The sequence below is a fragment of the Rhamphochromis sp. 'chilingali' genome (assembly GCF_963969265.1).
Source record: "Rhamphochromis sp. 'chilingali' genome assembly, chromosome: 13".
Taxonomy (NCBI): domain Eukaryota; kingdom Metazoa; phylum Chordata; class Actinopteri; order Cichliformes; family Cichlidae; genus Rhamphochromis; species Rhamphochromis sp. 'chilingali'.
The window spans coordinates 30,434,858-30,449,465 of NC_137940.1; the positions used below are offsets into that span (position 1 = coordinate 30,434,858).

At 40.5% G+C, this 14,608-nt stretch overlaps 1 protein-coding gene across 1 annotated transcript; it reads left to right on the forward strand.

Annotated features, from left to right (window-relative positions):
* The first annotated feature begins 5,068 nt into the window (after positions 1-5,068).
* wfs1b (Wolfram syndrome 1b (wolframin)) lies at positions 5,069-14,304 on the forward strand. The gene is made up of 10 exons (XM_080901820.1): positions 5,069-5,244; positions 6,538-6,933; positions 9,248-9,324; positions 9,507-9,651; positions 9,762-9,935; positions 10,021-10,101; positions 10,236-10,396; positions 11,316-11,552; positions 11,639-11,757; positions 11,899-14,304. Exons 2-10 carry the CDS (start codon positions 6,540-6,542, stop codon positions 13,445-13,447), a joined length of 2,937 nt encoding a protein of 978 aa, XP_080757946.1. The 5' UTR covers positions 5,069-5,244; positions 6,538-6,539; the 3' UTR covers positions 13,448-14,304.
* Positions 14,305-14,608: the final 304 nt, after the last annotated feature.

The window sequence follows — 14,608 nt, forward strand, 5'->3', positions numbered from 1 at the left end:
GACAACCTCATGAGTTGTGGATTTATAAAAAGAAAACAGTCCACTCTTCAATCACATCTTGACTTACTGACGTGACTCTATTCAAAGTTTCCATTGCACAGCCCAAACATCTGAGCTTAATACCACACACAGACTCAATGTGCATTTCTTTAACGTTTCATCATGTTAGCAAAGTTATAGTATCGCATTAATGGTTAATTTAATTTATACTTTTTAATTTGTAAATTGAAATTCTGCCAAGACAAATATCAAAGTTTTTACTTGGAGCCTGTGTTTGTGTTTTGTATTGTGAACGACAGAATTATCAAGAGCTTTCAACGGGGGGGTGTGTGATATTTTCCCTTCATTAGTTATCAGAATTAATTCATTTCAAATATTTGCTTATTGGGACATTAGTCTACGCCAGATAATAAGGAATACAATTAAAAAATAGAAAAATGAATAATATTTTCAGATTCATTATCCTTTACATCTTTATAAGGCCAAAGTTGAGTATTACTGTCTTCTTATGTGTTTCCAAGTTTATTTTCTTACTTTTTAACACACTGTTTCTGATTAATATCCTTTCATCATTTCACCTTATGACCCCCAAAATCCTTTTGCAATCAGTTTAAGTGTTTTATTGATGCCTCTGAATCGTCCTTTGTGCTTGTTTTGTATTGTGTTAATTATTAATTATAAATTTGATGGTGTTGATAATTTTCAGTATATTTCATTTAAAACCTACTGTGCTTCTTACCGTGCTTCATTGTATGAACTAAATAACCTTATCATACAACCTCAGTGTGTTCAATAGTGTTACTGTGATGCTCTAAATGATGTAATTACATGTGTGTATGGGTATATTTCTTTTATTCTAGGACAATATGACTTGTCAGATCACAAAAGTAGGTGAAATACTCTGATATTATGACAGTGGCGTGAGTGTGACCCAGTTTCTAGAGACTGTATTACTTACGCACAGCTGCCTGTCTCTGCCTCTCCACACTGTGCCTGCCTGTCTGCCATTCACCAGCAGGGCCACATACATGCATGCTCACAGTTTTCTGTGGCAGCAACATATGCGGCCCATTATTTCAAGGCACAGGAAGTGGAAGAGGCAAAACACACAGTCCGTAAGGAGTTTTAATTGTGTACATTAGTCTTTGCCTGTGTCGTGACCTATTCCGAGCTGTCACGGATCATATTTGCATGTACAGGACATTTTAGAGTGAGATAATGCAGGCAAAGCAGATAGGGTGAGTTTGGCTGCACTGCTGTCATGCTCCTGCTCAGGCCAGCAGACACACAGATGGAGTGATTAAAATCAAAAGAAACAGCAACAAAAAATATTGAAATAATTGTGTGTTTGGTTTTATTTTGGTGAAGCATTGTCTCATGGTGCAAATGTGAGAGAACTGTAACGATTGTTTCTGTGAATTGATTTGCCTGAGGTACTTTTTTTTTTTTTTTAGCCAGCATTATATTTTTTTAGTCTGTTTTTGTACAGTGCCCACTCTGAAAAAACAACAGGAGTAGAGTTCACAGAAACAGGATAAAGGAACTTTTCCTTTTGACGTCAATCTAACCTTGTGATTAGGTCTTGTGATTTCTCTCTGTAAATTAACTAAATGTTAAATCAGCTTATTTACATTTCTTTTGTCTGGTTATAAGAAACATGGTAAAGTGGGAAGTCACCGCTTTTATTAACTTAACATAATCATCTTAGCTTCTCGGCATATCCCTGAGAGCTGTCCATAATAAGCTTAACATATTCATGACTGTGTGCAGATTAAACTTTTAGAGATGGCTCTTAGTATTCAGGGGAGCCCTAAGAATCAGATGAGGAATATATCAAACTACTTAGTTGTTTATGCAGGATTTTATGGAAACACACAGGCAGTCACATGACTGGTGAAACATTCACCTTTTAGTCCATGTCTGCAGCCATCCACTAAACTGACCTATTTAACACAACGTAAACTCGAGCCTCCAGTGCTCATGCTGACGTAACACTTTCATATGAAGGTAATTAGGATTCCCAGGCATGACTCACTGCTGTTAGTCACTAAAAATCAGAGCCTGATGTTCCATGTCTATTTCCAAAACCTTCATTCAGATTATGAATGAATGACTTCATCTGTCTTTAAGGCGTTTTCACCTGTTAAAGCACTTTCAAAGAAAGTAAAGGAGATTTTTCTCTACGTTGACCATTTAGCCAAAATACGATATGTTTAATGGAAAAACTGCTTTCAAAAGCACTCAGATGTTCCACTAGAAAGCACTAGTATTTAAAAGCTCAAGAAATACAGTGTGCCATTATAGCCACATCACGGGGAGTGTGAGTCAGCCACAACAGTTATTGTGTTGTATTAGCATCGTTTTTGGGGTGGAAAAAAGTTTAAACAATGTGTTGCATAACTTTTCAGTTTGTAATTGAACCTCTGATATTAAGATAGAAATCTTACTTTAGAGCTTGTATTTATGCTATGCACTGTGAATTACTGCATCTAAAATCACATTAAATTCTGTACCAGTATTGTGGCGTTTTCATCTATTGAGACAAAGCACGTAATATCAAGATCAACAACCAAGATCTAAACAGTTACAACTAAAGCTTGTTTCCATGCAATTATTTCTGCCGTCATTGTGTAAGTGCTGTGTTTTCCTCCACCCTTGTTTCTCTCAAGGCTCAAAACTGCCAGATCAATATGTGAGTTCTGCCTGAAGCTGGGAATTAACCCATGGGAAGGAGTTGAGTTTTCCACATTTAAAAAGCCTGTTGGAATTTCCAGTGATTTAAGCACGTTGAGACTTTTTGGAGTTATATTAATCCAAGTGGTTCATGTTTCAAGATATTTAGACAGTGGCCCTGTATGAGAGTTGGATTACTTCATTTCAATCCTCAATGTAAAGCGGATTGCAGGACAACATGTTGCTTGCCTGTGATGTCGTTTATATATTTCTTATCAACAAATGCTACGTAAAGACTATGTGCTTTACAAAAATGTTCCTTGGGTCTTGTATTTGACCAAAGTATCAGCTGGATGCAGTGCACCCAGTACAGCAGCCCATTTCTCTACAGAGAGCAACTTCAAAGGTCAAAACAGTGACTGGGCTGCATTTGAGTTAGAAATACTCACCTTCACTCCAGTCAGTGTCCGTTCTCATATAACCCTTCTGGTTGCTATGGTTACAGACCATACCTCATCTCCTCCTCCTCCTTCTCAGATCGCTCTTCCTGTGAGAGATATTGGGTTTACAGGGGGACTCTGTAGGCGAAGCTTCTATTTTACATACAGAGACCTGTTACCTAGAGACAGAGGAGGCGATTCAAGTGCCATCTCTCAGTGCCATGTTGTGTCATGTAACCGTTTCCAATCACTGCAGCTGCATGAGAAAGTTTACCAGACAGAAAACATGATGGGGAGTCTCCATTACTTGAGTCTTGAGTCATTACTTCCTGGAGGGTATACACTGAAAGTGAGAGAGAAAGCAAGCAGACTGGAGTTATTAAGAACAGCCTGTTTCAGGGTTCAATTACCTCAGTAATTACCACATTTTAAAAACCCACAACTGTTGACTGTGACCGTCTCAGGCACGGGCAGTGCAGTCCTGACAAATCTGCAAAGGGGATTTGCATAATCAAAAGATCTGGACTCATAACAAGCTAAATAATACAAATACCTATCCAGAGCTGATTTGCTTAGTTTAGGAGAGACACATCTCTGAGTGCATGTGTGTCTAAGCCCATTTAAAAGACAGATTTCCTGATGTATGCAGATTGCAGGTGTGCATACATGTGAGAGACCAAAAGCACTGTAAGGGTCCTGATTATCCTCTCAACTGGATTGTGTTAATCTACTAATCGAGAACCATTTACATAACTGCTTTAGTGCAACTGCAGTTAAGCAATTACTGCCCTCATTTCCATCTTTTCCCACAGTGTGCTATCTACTCTTGAACTTTCTACACTTGAACTTTAATCTCACTCTTTCCCCCCCGAGTCCCAATGTCTTTAAACTCCTTTAATTGTCTGCACTCCTTCCTTCCTTTTTTTTTACTAAGTGCCCTTCCTCCGAGCATAGTCTGAACTGAATGTTTTCCTTTTCTTGTCTGTTACTGAGACTCTTGCAGATCTTATAGTCTGATCTCAATCAACACATTATTTTTCACAGAATGAAACCTGCAAGATGTTTATTCCATTCCATTCATATATTTAGTGGCATGCTGTCACACTTTTTAAAAAATCTATTATGTTACCCTGTAAATAGCTTTAACTTGTCTGCACTCTATGTGTGGATCTTAATCTGTGGAGTCTGGATAAAATTATTACACATGCTTGTGGGAGAAAGACTCTAAAGTAAACCTGATTGCTTAATTGTTTGGCGTAACACCTTACACTGGTATTTCTTAAATTTGACTTACAGTAAATTACACTATTTTTGCAAATTTCCACAATCAATTTGACAGTCCTAGCTTTGCATCTTTCCCTCATTACAGCATCATTCTTTATCATATCATAATAGTGATACATAATAAACAAAGGATTTAATCTTTGCTATATGGAGAAAGAGCAGGGGAAGGATTATGTTTCTACTTAGAATAAAAGTATTTAAATAAATACTAAAGAAAAGCACATTTCTTTTCTAATAATTTTTCAACAAAACAAATCCACTTCAATTATCAAAACCCATACATTTAATTATGAGTATAGCTAAGTTTAGTTTAGTTTTATGTTGCCATCTGTTGGTACAAAATCAATATTGCGTTTTTGCGAGCATAAAAAATATACATCGATAAACGACTCATAAAAACAAATAGGAGAATTTAAAGGAACCTCGAGCTCTAAAATAGTAACTCGTTGTTAGACGTAGTCCGTTGAACTCATTTTTTTCTGTCCTCATGCTAAATGAATTCTAACAAATGTTCTCGATATATTAGTCGTTCGACAGTTGATTTCTCTTGACTTTAGGGTTATTTGAACTTCCTGCCACTGCAGCCAATCAAATCCTAATCAATAAAAACAAGCTTTCGGCGCTTTCCAATCACATTGCGCAGAATGAAAAGTGGGCGTGGACGTGGAGTGGAGCAGCTGACAGACTTTCCGGCGCGTCGTGTGTGCTTGGAGTTTGACCACAAAAAACAGAGGACGTGCGGATTTCAGGGGGGGGTGGAAGAATGAGTTGGGACTCTAAATAGTGAACAAACCGAGAAGCAATTTAATCTGGAGGGTTTAATTAAACTGGTGTTGTCACGGGAAAGGTAAGCCGACATTAGAAGTGTTGAATGTCAGCGCTCGTTAGCGTTAGCTCCTAAAGCACCGGTTATTTCAGCTAACGCCTCCTGCCACATCCAATTGCTGCTGTCTTTTTAATATCAAATGCAGTAGCCCTATATATAGAAATGGCATTGTGTATGTGTGTATATAGCGTTCTTTTTGCCGCTAACGTTTATTAAGAGTGCTAAATTTAGTTTGGAAGTCCCCTTTATCGGCAAAGTTATTGTCATCGGAGCCCTGTCCTGCTTATCCAAGAGGGGCACCAGGACACTTGATTTGCAGTCATTGCACTTTAAGGATGTCACCTTCTCAATATAGCTACCCAGGGCTCGGTTAATAATATCTAAAATAGACTATAGACTTCGTAGCACACATCTGAACAAAATTGTGTGTGGGATTATTTGGCCTTAATTAGTAAAAGGAAAGGAGCTTTCTAGGATAACAGAGGTAAATATTACATTTGTTTTGGAAATCTGCCTGGGTCTGAGCTACGTGGCTGAGATCTGTTGGTTTCGTCTGTAGTATGAAAGCAGCTTTTCTTTTATAGTAATCAAATGACACATTTTACATCAGTTATGCACAATATTAAAACCTATGAGAGGTTTACTGAAGACAATTGAAAGTCTTGTTATAAATTCTGAGAAGTTTTGGTAGTGGTATTCATGTGGTTGACATACCACCTTCCTAAACACTTTGTGAGACCAAGCACACCCCTCCACACTTAAAAAACAAAAAACAAAAAAAACCAAACACACTAAAAATCTAATTTAAAAATTCCTCATGAATATTTGGTACATACTGCATTCAGTTCATTTTTATTTATATAGCACTAATTCACAACAACAGTCCTACCAAGACACGTTATATTATATTGTAAAGACACTAGAATATTGAAAATGGGAAGAAACCACAACAATCACATGGCCCCCTATAAGTAAGCACTTGGTGACAGTGGCAAAAACCAGGCTCAAGGAAGACAGCCATCGGCTGTGACTGGTTGTTTGATTGTTCCCCCCCCCCCCGTAAAATCTCACTCATGTGATGATGAGGGAACACAACCTTTCAAAACACCTGTTACTTTGCAACAGGTGCACTCTGTTAGCTGCTTGTCCTTGAACATGTGCTTCATACTGTATATGCATTGCTGTTTTTCACACACTGCAGCATTACTAGTATTACCACAGTAATGTTTTGTTCATAATTTTTCATAAATCACAGGGATTGTGTTTGTTCCCCAAAACATTCCTAATTGATTAAAAAATCTGATGTAATTTCAGCCATGGATCCTTCACTAACTGCCAGTTCATCCGCCTCCAAACTGGACCCTTCGTCTCCTACCACCCTGAGACCCGGACCTTCTTCTCGCAGCTCATCTGTCAACTCAACTACGACAAATTCAAACTGGCCAAATCCTAAACTCACAATGCCAACACCTCCAGCAACACCCTCATCTTCTCCCTCTACTGCCTCCCCTCGGACTTCCCCAAATCCTCTTTACCGCTCTTCCTCCCTTTCCACACCGACAACCTCGCCTCTTCGGCAACCAATCAGGAGCCTCTCCCAGGGGGGCAGATCTCAGCTAAACGCCGCGTCTACGGGGAATCCCATGACTGGATCATCAGCTGCTGGAGGTCCTGCAACAATTCCACAGACTCCTCCCACACCAGAGCAAGGTGAGAATCAAAACTGACCTTCGACCTTCACTTTGCACTTCTTCAGGAATCAGTGCAGCCAACACTCCCAGGTTACTGTGTATGTGCAGTGCAGTGTTTCCATGACCACAGACATTTACCTCAGCATGTAAAGCAGCCTCTCCCTTTTTGCTGACCTGAAGAGAAAAGATGGTTTCACATGTGTTTTTTAAACTAAACAAATACGGTATGCAAGTAAGACGTCTTTTGGTTGAAGGGGAATAGCACTTTTTATCTTTTTAACCCTTTGCAGTGATTTATATATTTAGCTTACCTGCTCAGTCATTTCATAAGTAAACACTTTCCAGTTTCTTTAACTGTCTAAAATAATATAATTAAGTGTCTTAAAGTTCTGAATGTACTGAAAGTAAAACAGGGAGATGGACTGCACCACTGTGGAAGTGTTTGCACACCAGGAGAATGAGCAGCAGCTGTTTGCTGTGCTAAATAAACAGTTATTTTAGAGCTCAGGCAGATGGTTAAAGTGTACGTGGCTTTACCAGTGTAAGTTACTGGATGCTTCACATTTTCTTCTGCTTCTTGAGATCTGCAGGCACAGGCAGACCACACCTTCACTCACCAGTATCACTTACAGCCCGCATGACGGAAAAGTGTTTCCACATCTGTTTTTCCTGCTGTTAGTTTTAAACAGAACAAATATGACCGCTTACTTTACGGGAAGCGGACACATTTTCGGTGTGAGATCCTGTTCCTTTGGAGAACTGGGATTTAAGAGTAGCAGAAATCATTAGCCAAAGGAAGATGATAATTAAACCAAGAGGGCTCTGTGGTATTATCAGGTCTTGTCAAGGCCAAAGCTGTTTCTGGAAGGATGTGACTCATGCTCATGCACTGGGATCACTGATGTCACAGATTGCCACACTGAGCTGGTGTCTTGTTTCTATTTTTGTTTGTTGGGAACATCTGCAGAGTATTTAAAAATGTAGAGTAATAAGGAGTAGTTGCTCCTTTGAAAAACCCGAAGAAAACCTAATATATTAAATAGCTGGGTTTTGGTTTTTTTGGGGGTTTTTTTTAAGTGGGCATAATATCAAGCTCCATATGTTTATTCTTGGACTTTTCTTGGTTAGCTCTGCGTGAATTAGAGTTCAAAGTAATTCATATTTTTCTTATACAATGTCGTTCATCCACTGCCTGAACCAAATGATTTTATCTCTCTTACCTTTAAGGCCACCATCCTCTGATTGGCTGTTGCTCTCTAACAGAAGGTTTAAACAGCACCCTGTGTGGGACAGCTGTGCTCACTTTCAAAGCTGTGTCCCTGAAATGATCACATAGAGTACAGCAGGGAGGTTTTTTTGTAAGACAAACTGGAAGTTGGTATGACTTCGGTTCCCTGGACAAATGGCATCTTTCTATATGATTTTGAGTTAAAAAATAAATAAATAAATAAAAAAAACTTTAGGAAAATAAAACCACTGAAGTCGTGTTAAAGTCACTGGCATGTTTTGCTCAGCCTTATTAACACAACTAACAGAACTTCAGCGGTGGTTCAATCATAATTGCTGCTGGCAGAAGTAAAGGGCTAGTGTTAGGCTTCAGTTGGCGAGGAGTGAGCATGATTGGTTGTCTTTCTGTCTCTCTGTGTTAACCCTGTAAATGGACTGGCACTCTATTACAGCTGAGATAGGCTCCATTGAAATGTCATTCAATCTGACATGTAAAACCTTCAAAATTTACAAATGTGATATTTGTATGTATATTATATGGTAAAACAACACATTTGAAAATGTCTAAAGCTCGAGTTAAATACACATCTTATTTAAAGGATCTAACCAAAACCCTGTTCAAATCACCCATTGACTCTGAAACAATGGAACCAAAGGTCCCTTCCAAATCCAGCAGGTCTCAATGAACTCTTTGCCCCTTGGACACCTACTAGGGGGTAACCCTTAGTTTCTGTCATTATCATGCCAGTTTCCAGAGCTTTCTATTAGGAATTACAAAACTAACTGGTTAAAAACTGAAGCATTAATTTCAGCCTAACAGTTATAACTTGTATTATATATGCTTACTAATAAAGATATTTAAAACGAAATAGGTTCTTAGTTTTTCCAAGGCCAGCCCCAGTAAGCTGTACAAGCAGATATCACCCTAACTGGCCTCTGATGCACACCCAGTGCTCTGGAAGCGGGCTAGAAATACCACAGAAAACAATGATTAAAAAAAAAAAAAAGAAAAACAAGGGTTACCTTAGTAGGTGTCCAAGGTGGAAAGATTTGAAAGAGCCCTAAAATCTACTGGATGGATTTTGAAAATGTATTTTCTGTTTCAGAGGAGCCAGAGGAGGAGGTCAGCTTTGAGGATTTGGAGGAGAGAGCAAAGTCAGGTGATGCCAAAGCACAGACTAAGGTTAGTGGCAATGATCATACTGCAGACACTGTGGACTTTAGTCGCCATATGGTGATGACAGAGCATATGAGCTAAGTAATTATACATTTTATTTTAGAGTGACATGCTGATAGGACGGACAGGTCACTAAGTCACAGTAATGCTTGTGTTGCAAGTCTAAAAGTCTGTGTGTGTCTGCACAGATGGGCCGCTACTTCCTGGCATTGGCAGAAGAAAGCGATGAAGAACTGAACAACTGCACAGCGGTCACTTGGCTCGTCCAGGCTGCTAAACAGGGCCGCAAGGATGCGGTCAGACTGCTGCAGCAGTGTTTGGCCTCCAGGAAAGGTATGACTGCTACTCTTAGTGCACAGCTTTTAGAAGAATGGAACCAGTGTGAAACTGGAGCATGATTGAGCTAATGTTCGTCTGTGCATTCATCCTCATTTGTTCTTCAGGCATCACACTGGAAAACTTTGAGGAGGTGAAGAAGTTGTGTACAGAGACTCGTTTTGAGAGAGGAGTGAGGAAGGCAGCTCTGCTCATGTACTGGAAGTTAAACCCAGAGAGGAAGAAGTCGGTGCCCGTTTCTGAGATGCTAGAGAACGTTGAACATGTTAACACAGAGCCGGGTCCGAGAGGAATAATACTGTATTTCAAATCATTTACATTTTGAAGGCATTCATTTTTTTAAATTATACTTTATACCCTCTGCAGACACACCAGTTTCCCCTGGTCCCCTAAACAGGTCTGCTAAGAAACAGAGGAGAGTCTTGGAGACTATGGTCACCAGTGAGGGTATGTGTGGTCTGAAATGTGTCTTCTAATGGGATTAAACATGCACAATTTGTCATTTCCTCAAGCCCAAAGTGTCCTACAGACCTGTCAGAGTAAAATAAAAGTACTAATATTTCTTCTGTACTTCTTTGCAGCCAGTTCCCATGTGGGTCTTGATGACTTTGTTGAGATGACCAAGAAGTACGCCCAGGGTATTGCACCCTCACCAGTTATGGCTGCTGCAGGAGGGGATGATGATGATGACGATGATGAAATAGTAGTGAAAAATCCAGATGAACTGCCCCTGCATCAAAAGGTGGTTTGGGGGGTAGTGGTCTGCCTTTGTCATCTTCTTTTCACGCTCTGCTTGTCTTGAGTTTAGTAAATCTGTGAAAAAGTGAAAGAAATTCTGCAACTTAATCAGTTTCGGTCCTGCTATGTTTTCATTCTTTCACTATTAGCCTTTGTGGAAGAAAATCAACCATCTAATTATATTTCTAAATAATTTTCCATTCCTTTGTGTTAATATTCAGTTGGAAGCTGGTTTATTACACATAATAACAGCTCAAGTGAAGCTTGATCAGTCAGGATGTGAATGTTCACCTGACATAAATTCACCTGAAGCACGACCAGGTGTGCAGCCAAAGCTTCACCTGTGTAGTCGTCAGTTGATATGATCCTTAATTTAACAGCCAGAAATAATTCAAATACACTCACTGAATGAACATTAAAAGTTGCAGTGCACTGAAAATTTTAACCAGTCACAAATGATAATGTTTTTTGGGACTTCAGATTTCCGGTGAACTTCTTTTTTTGCTTGTTTGTTTGTTTTTTCGGGGAGTATTCCTGGCTTCTTTTGGACCAGATTATGAATAATAATTAATAGCTTCATCAAAAGGGGGGGGGGGGGGGGGAGCATCAGTTGTATAGCTAGTTTTAAGTGTTCAGGTCTAAACTAAACTGATTTTCTCAGGATCATCTCATTAACTAGATCTGCACCTTCTCTTTTTCCACCGTATTTCTAAAAAATAAATAAATAAATAAATTTCCCCAAAGAAACACATTAAATAGCCTTCAAGTCCCTGTGGGAAGTGGGTTTCATAGGTTCGTCTTATCAAGGCAGCTGTTTTAACATCACCAGAAAAAGTTTTTTAGTCATTCAATTTTTAAAAATTTTGTTTGTCTGATTCCATCTCTGCGACGTACTGATTCTGTCTTCCTTGTTTTTTTCAAAGCTGCTGAAGTTTCCTCTATACGCCCTTCTCGAGATAAAAGAGCATCTTATCGACTGGGCGTCACGAGCGGGCATGCAGTGGCTCAGCGCCCTGATCCCCACCCACCACGTTAACGCACTTATATTCTTCTTTATCATCTCCAACCTCACAATCGAGTTCTTCATCTTCATCATCCCCCTGCTGGTTTTCTACCTCTCGTTCTTCTCCATGGTCATCTGCACACTGCGTGTATTTCAGGTTTGTCACGATGTACTAGACGTATTTATTGATTTCTGATAATATAGTACCTTTGTTTTATTAAAACAAAACATTTTTTTCTACAGAATTCTAAAGCGTGGGAACATTTCCAGGCTCTGACAGACCTGCTTGCTCAGTTTGAACCTGGTCTCGACCTGGAGCAGGCTGAGACCAACTTTGGATGGACACACTTGGAGCCTTATCTGTAAGTCCACATCACTCAGTTGCCAGTAGTTTAATAATGTAAAGATTAGCTTCAATTTGATCTTTTCTTCCTTTAATATTACCATAAAGAAGAATTGAATTGTTTCTGCAGGAGAACAATTACTTTTTTTTGCTTTATCAGGTACTTCCTGCTCTCGGTGGTCTTTGTGGTTTTCTCCTTCCCTGTAGCTGATAAATCCTGGATCCCCTGCTCAGAACTGGCTGCTGTTGCTCTTTTCTTCACCATTACCGCCTTCCTCAGCCTTCATGCCTCAGCTCAGCTCTTCGCTCGTAAAGCCCTCGTCACAGAGGTCCTCTCTGGAGCATGCTCCCTCACTCAATTCTTCCCGGAGTCCCTGTGGTTCCTCCGAATGTTCGGGAAGACTTTCATCACTGTGCCTCTTGGAGATATCGTGGCATTAAACCTGGGGATGCCATGTCTGCTGTATGGACACCTTGTCTATCTCCTCTTCCGTATGGCCCAGCTGAGAGGCTTTAAGGGCACCTATCTGTGCTTGGTGCCCTACTTGGTTTGCTTCACTTGGTGCGAGCTTTGCTTGGTGTTCCTTAATAATGCCTCGGCAATAGGACTCATCCGCACATGTGTGGGCTACTTCCTCTTCCTGTTTGCCCTTCCTATACTTTCACTGGGTATGGCTGCGATGCTCATCATCCAGTTAGTGCAGTGGTTTCTCACCCTGGAGGTCACCAAGATGGTGGTCACGCTGACTGTTTGCTTTGTGCCGGTGGTGCTGAGGCTTTGGACTCGCTTCAGCCTCAACCCCATCAAGGTGTTTCGGTCTTTGTCGCGGAGCAGTGTTGTCAAGCTCATCCTGGTTTGGCTCAGTGCTGTGGTGCTCTTCTGCTGGATGTACGTCTACAGGTCTGAGGGCATGAAGGTGTACAACTCCACCCTGACGTGGCCTGAGTACAGCAACCTTTGCGGCCCTCTGGCCTGGAAGGAGTCCAACATGGCCCAAACCCAGATTCTCTGCTCTCATCTGGAAGGACATCGTGTCACATGGACGGGACGATTCAAATATGTCCGTGTGACCGACATTGAGAACGGGCCGCAGTCGGTTATCAACCTGCTGCCTGTATTTGTAGGGAACTGGATGCGGTGCCTGTACGGTGAGGCATATCCTCTGTGTGATGACTTGAAGAATGCGACCGCCGAGCCCCAGCCTCTGCCCGCCCCAGCTCCTCCTCCTGAAGATCCTCTGTGTAAACTTAAAAAACTGGCAAAGCACGAATGTCACATCAAACGGTTTGACCGATACAAGTTTGAAGTTACAATGGGCATGCCGCTCGAGAGGAAATCCAGGAACGGGACGATCATCGAGGATGAAGACGCTACTAAGGACATAGTACTGCGGGCTAGTAACGAGTTCAAGTCTGTGCTTTTACACTTAAACACTGGCAGCCTGGTGGAGTTCAGTACCATACTGGAGGGGCGTTTAGGCTCCAAATGGCCTGTGTTTGAACTGAAAGCCATTCACTGCATGTCATGCGGCGACACCCGCCTTCCCAGCCGCAGACAGTACAAGATTGAACATGACTGGAGGCGTACGGCCCAGAATGCCCTCCAGTTCGGTTTTGACTTCTTCTTCAACCCCTTCCTGACTGCACAGCTCGGACAACACTCAGAGACGGAGACCGAAGCAGAGGTTGTGACAAAGCAGGGAGGATAGACGAGATGGTTGGGGGATAACACTGTCATCAGTGAAGAACACTAATGATTTTTACCCACTGATCTTAAAAGAATCAGACAGCAATATTTTTGAGTGTCTTACTGTAGAAAAGTAGATGGACCTTCAGATATGTGATCTATCGTGTGTGTGTGTGTGTGTGTGTGTGTGTGTGTGTCTTTTGAGCCAAAATGCGTGACTACATATAATGAAGAAACAGTTAATGCTAAAAAACAAGAAGCACACAACAATGTGGTTTTTAAGTACTTTACTGCCGAACGCCACATGAGGAAAAACGTCATGTAAACCTCGCTGTGTTCAGCTTGTTATGAACATTTCATCCGGTTTAAGCTAATCATCTTAAGTATAGTAATGACATGATTTTGATTTGTTACTGGATGCTATGCAAACACTACATCTGCAAATCTTTCTGTATGTCGTGACTTTTTGTGGCCAAAACCATCAGTGTTGATCTTCTGCACTTGCCTTGTTGAAGTGCACATGCATCGTTGTGTAGCTACCGCTGTTGAAGGCAAGGTTGTCATATAGATATGTTTTGCCTATAATTATTTAACGTACATACAGATTTCAAGTGCCTTCTGAAGCATATTATTTGGGAGCAATTAGACTAAATTAAGTCTCTAAGAGCTCTGCTGCATCAGAGCTTTTATTTATTACAGAACAGTTAACCAGGTTTGGCTTTCTTTACCTTCATGTCTGTCTTCTCTGTATTTGTCGTCATCTCTGCTGTGCAGGGATTTAATATATTGATTAATATATTTGCGATCCCAGAGTGATGATGTGGTTTAAGTTAGGTTGTCACTACTTTTTTCTGTACTGTGTCCTATAAATATTTTAAGAAATCAAATGTGTGTGTGTGTTGCAGTTTTATTAAAAAATCATTTATATTTTACTGATCTTTAGACACAAAATTCAAACAAGATCCTAGCCCTTATGTAATTTATTGGATTTTTCTTGCATTAAACACTCACTGGCCACTTTATTAATCATATCTTGCTAGTACCCTGGACCTCCCTTTTGCCTTCAGCACTGCTTTAATTTTTCATGGCACAAATTCAGCAAGATTCAGGGAACATTCCTCAGAGAGTTTGGTTCAGGTTGACATGACAGCATCATACAGATGCTGCAGATTTGCCAGCTGCA

Bases quoted from the DNA above. Each gene is read 5' to 3' on its own strand.
- wfs1b (XM_080901820.1), top strand. From the start codon at position 6,540: ATGGATCCTTCACTAACTGCCAGTTCATCCGCCTCCAAACTGGACCCT. The intron at 9,325-9,506 runs GTTAGTGGCAAT...GTGTCTGCACAG, and splicing joins ATGCCAAAGCACAGACTAAG to ATGGGCCGCTACTTCCTGGC. The intron at 10,102-10,235 runs GTATGTGTGGTC...ACTTCTTTGCAG, and splicing joins GACTATGGTCACCAGTGAGG to CCAGTTCCCATGTGGGTCTT.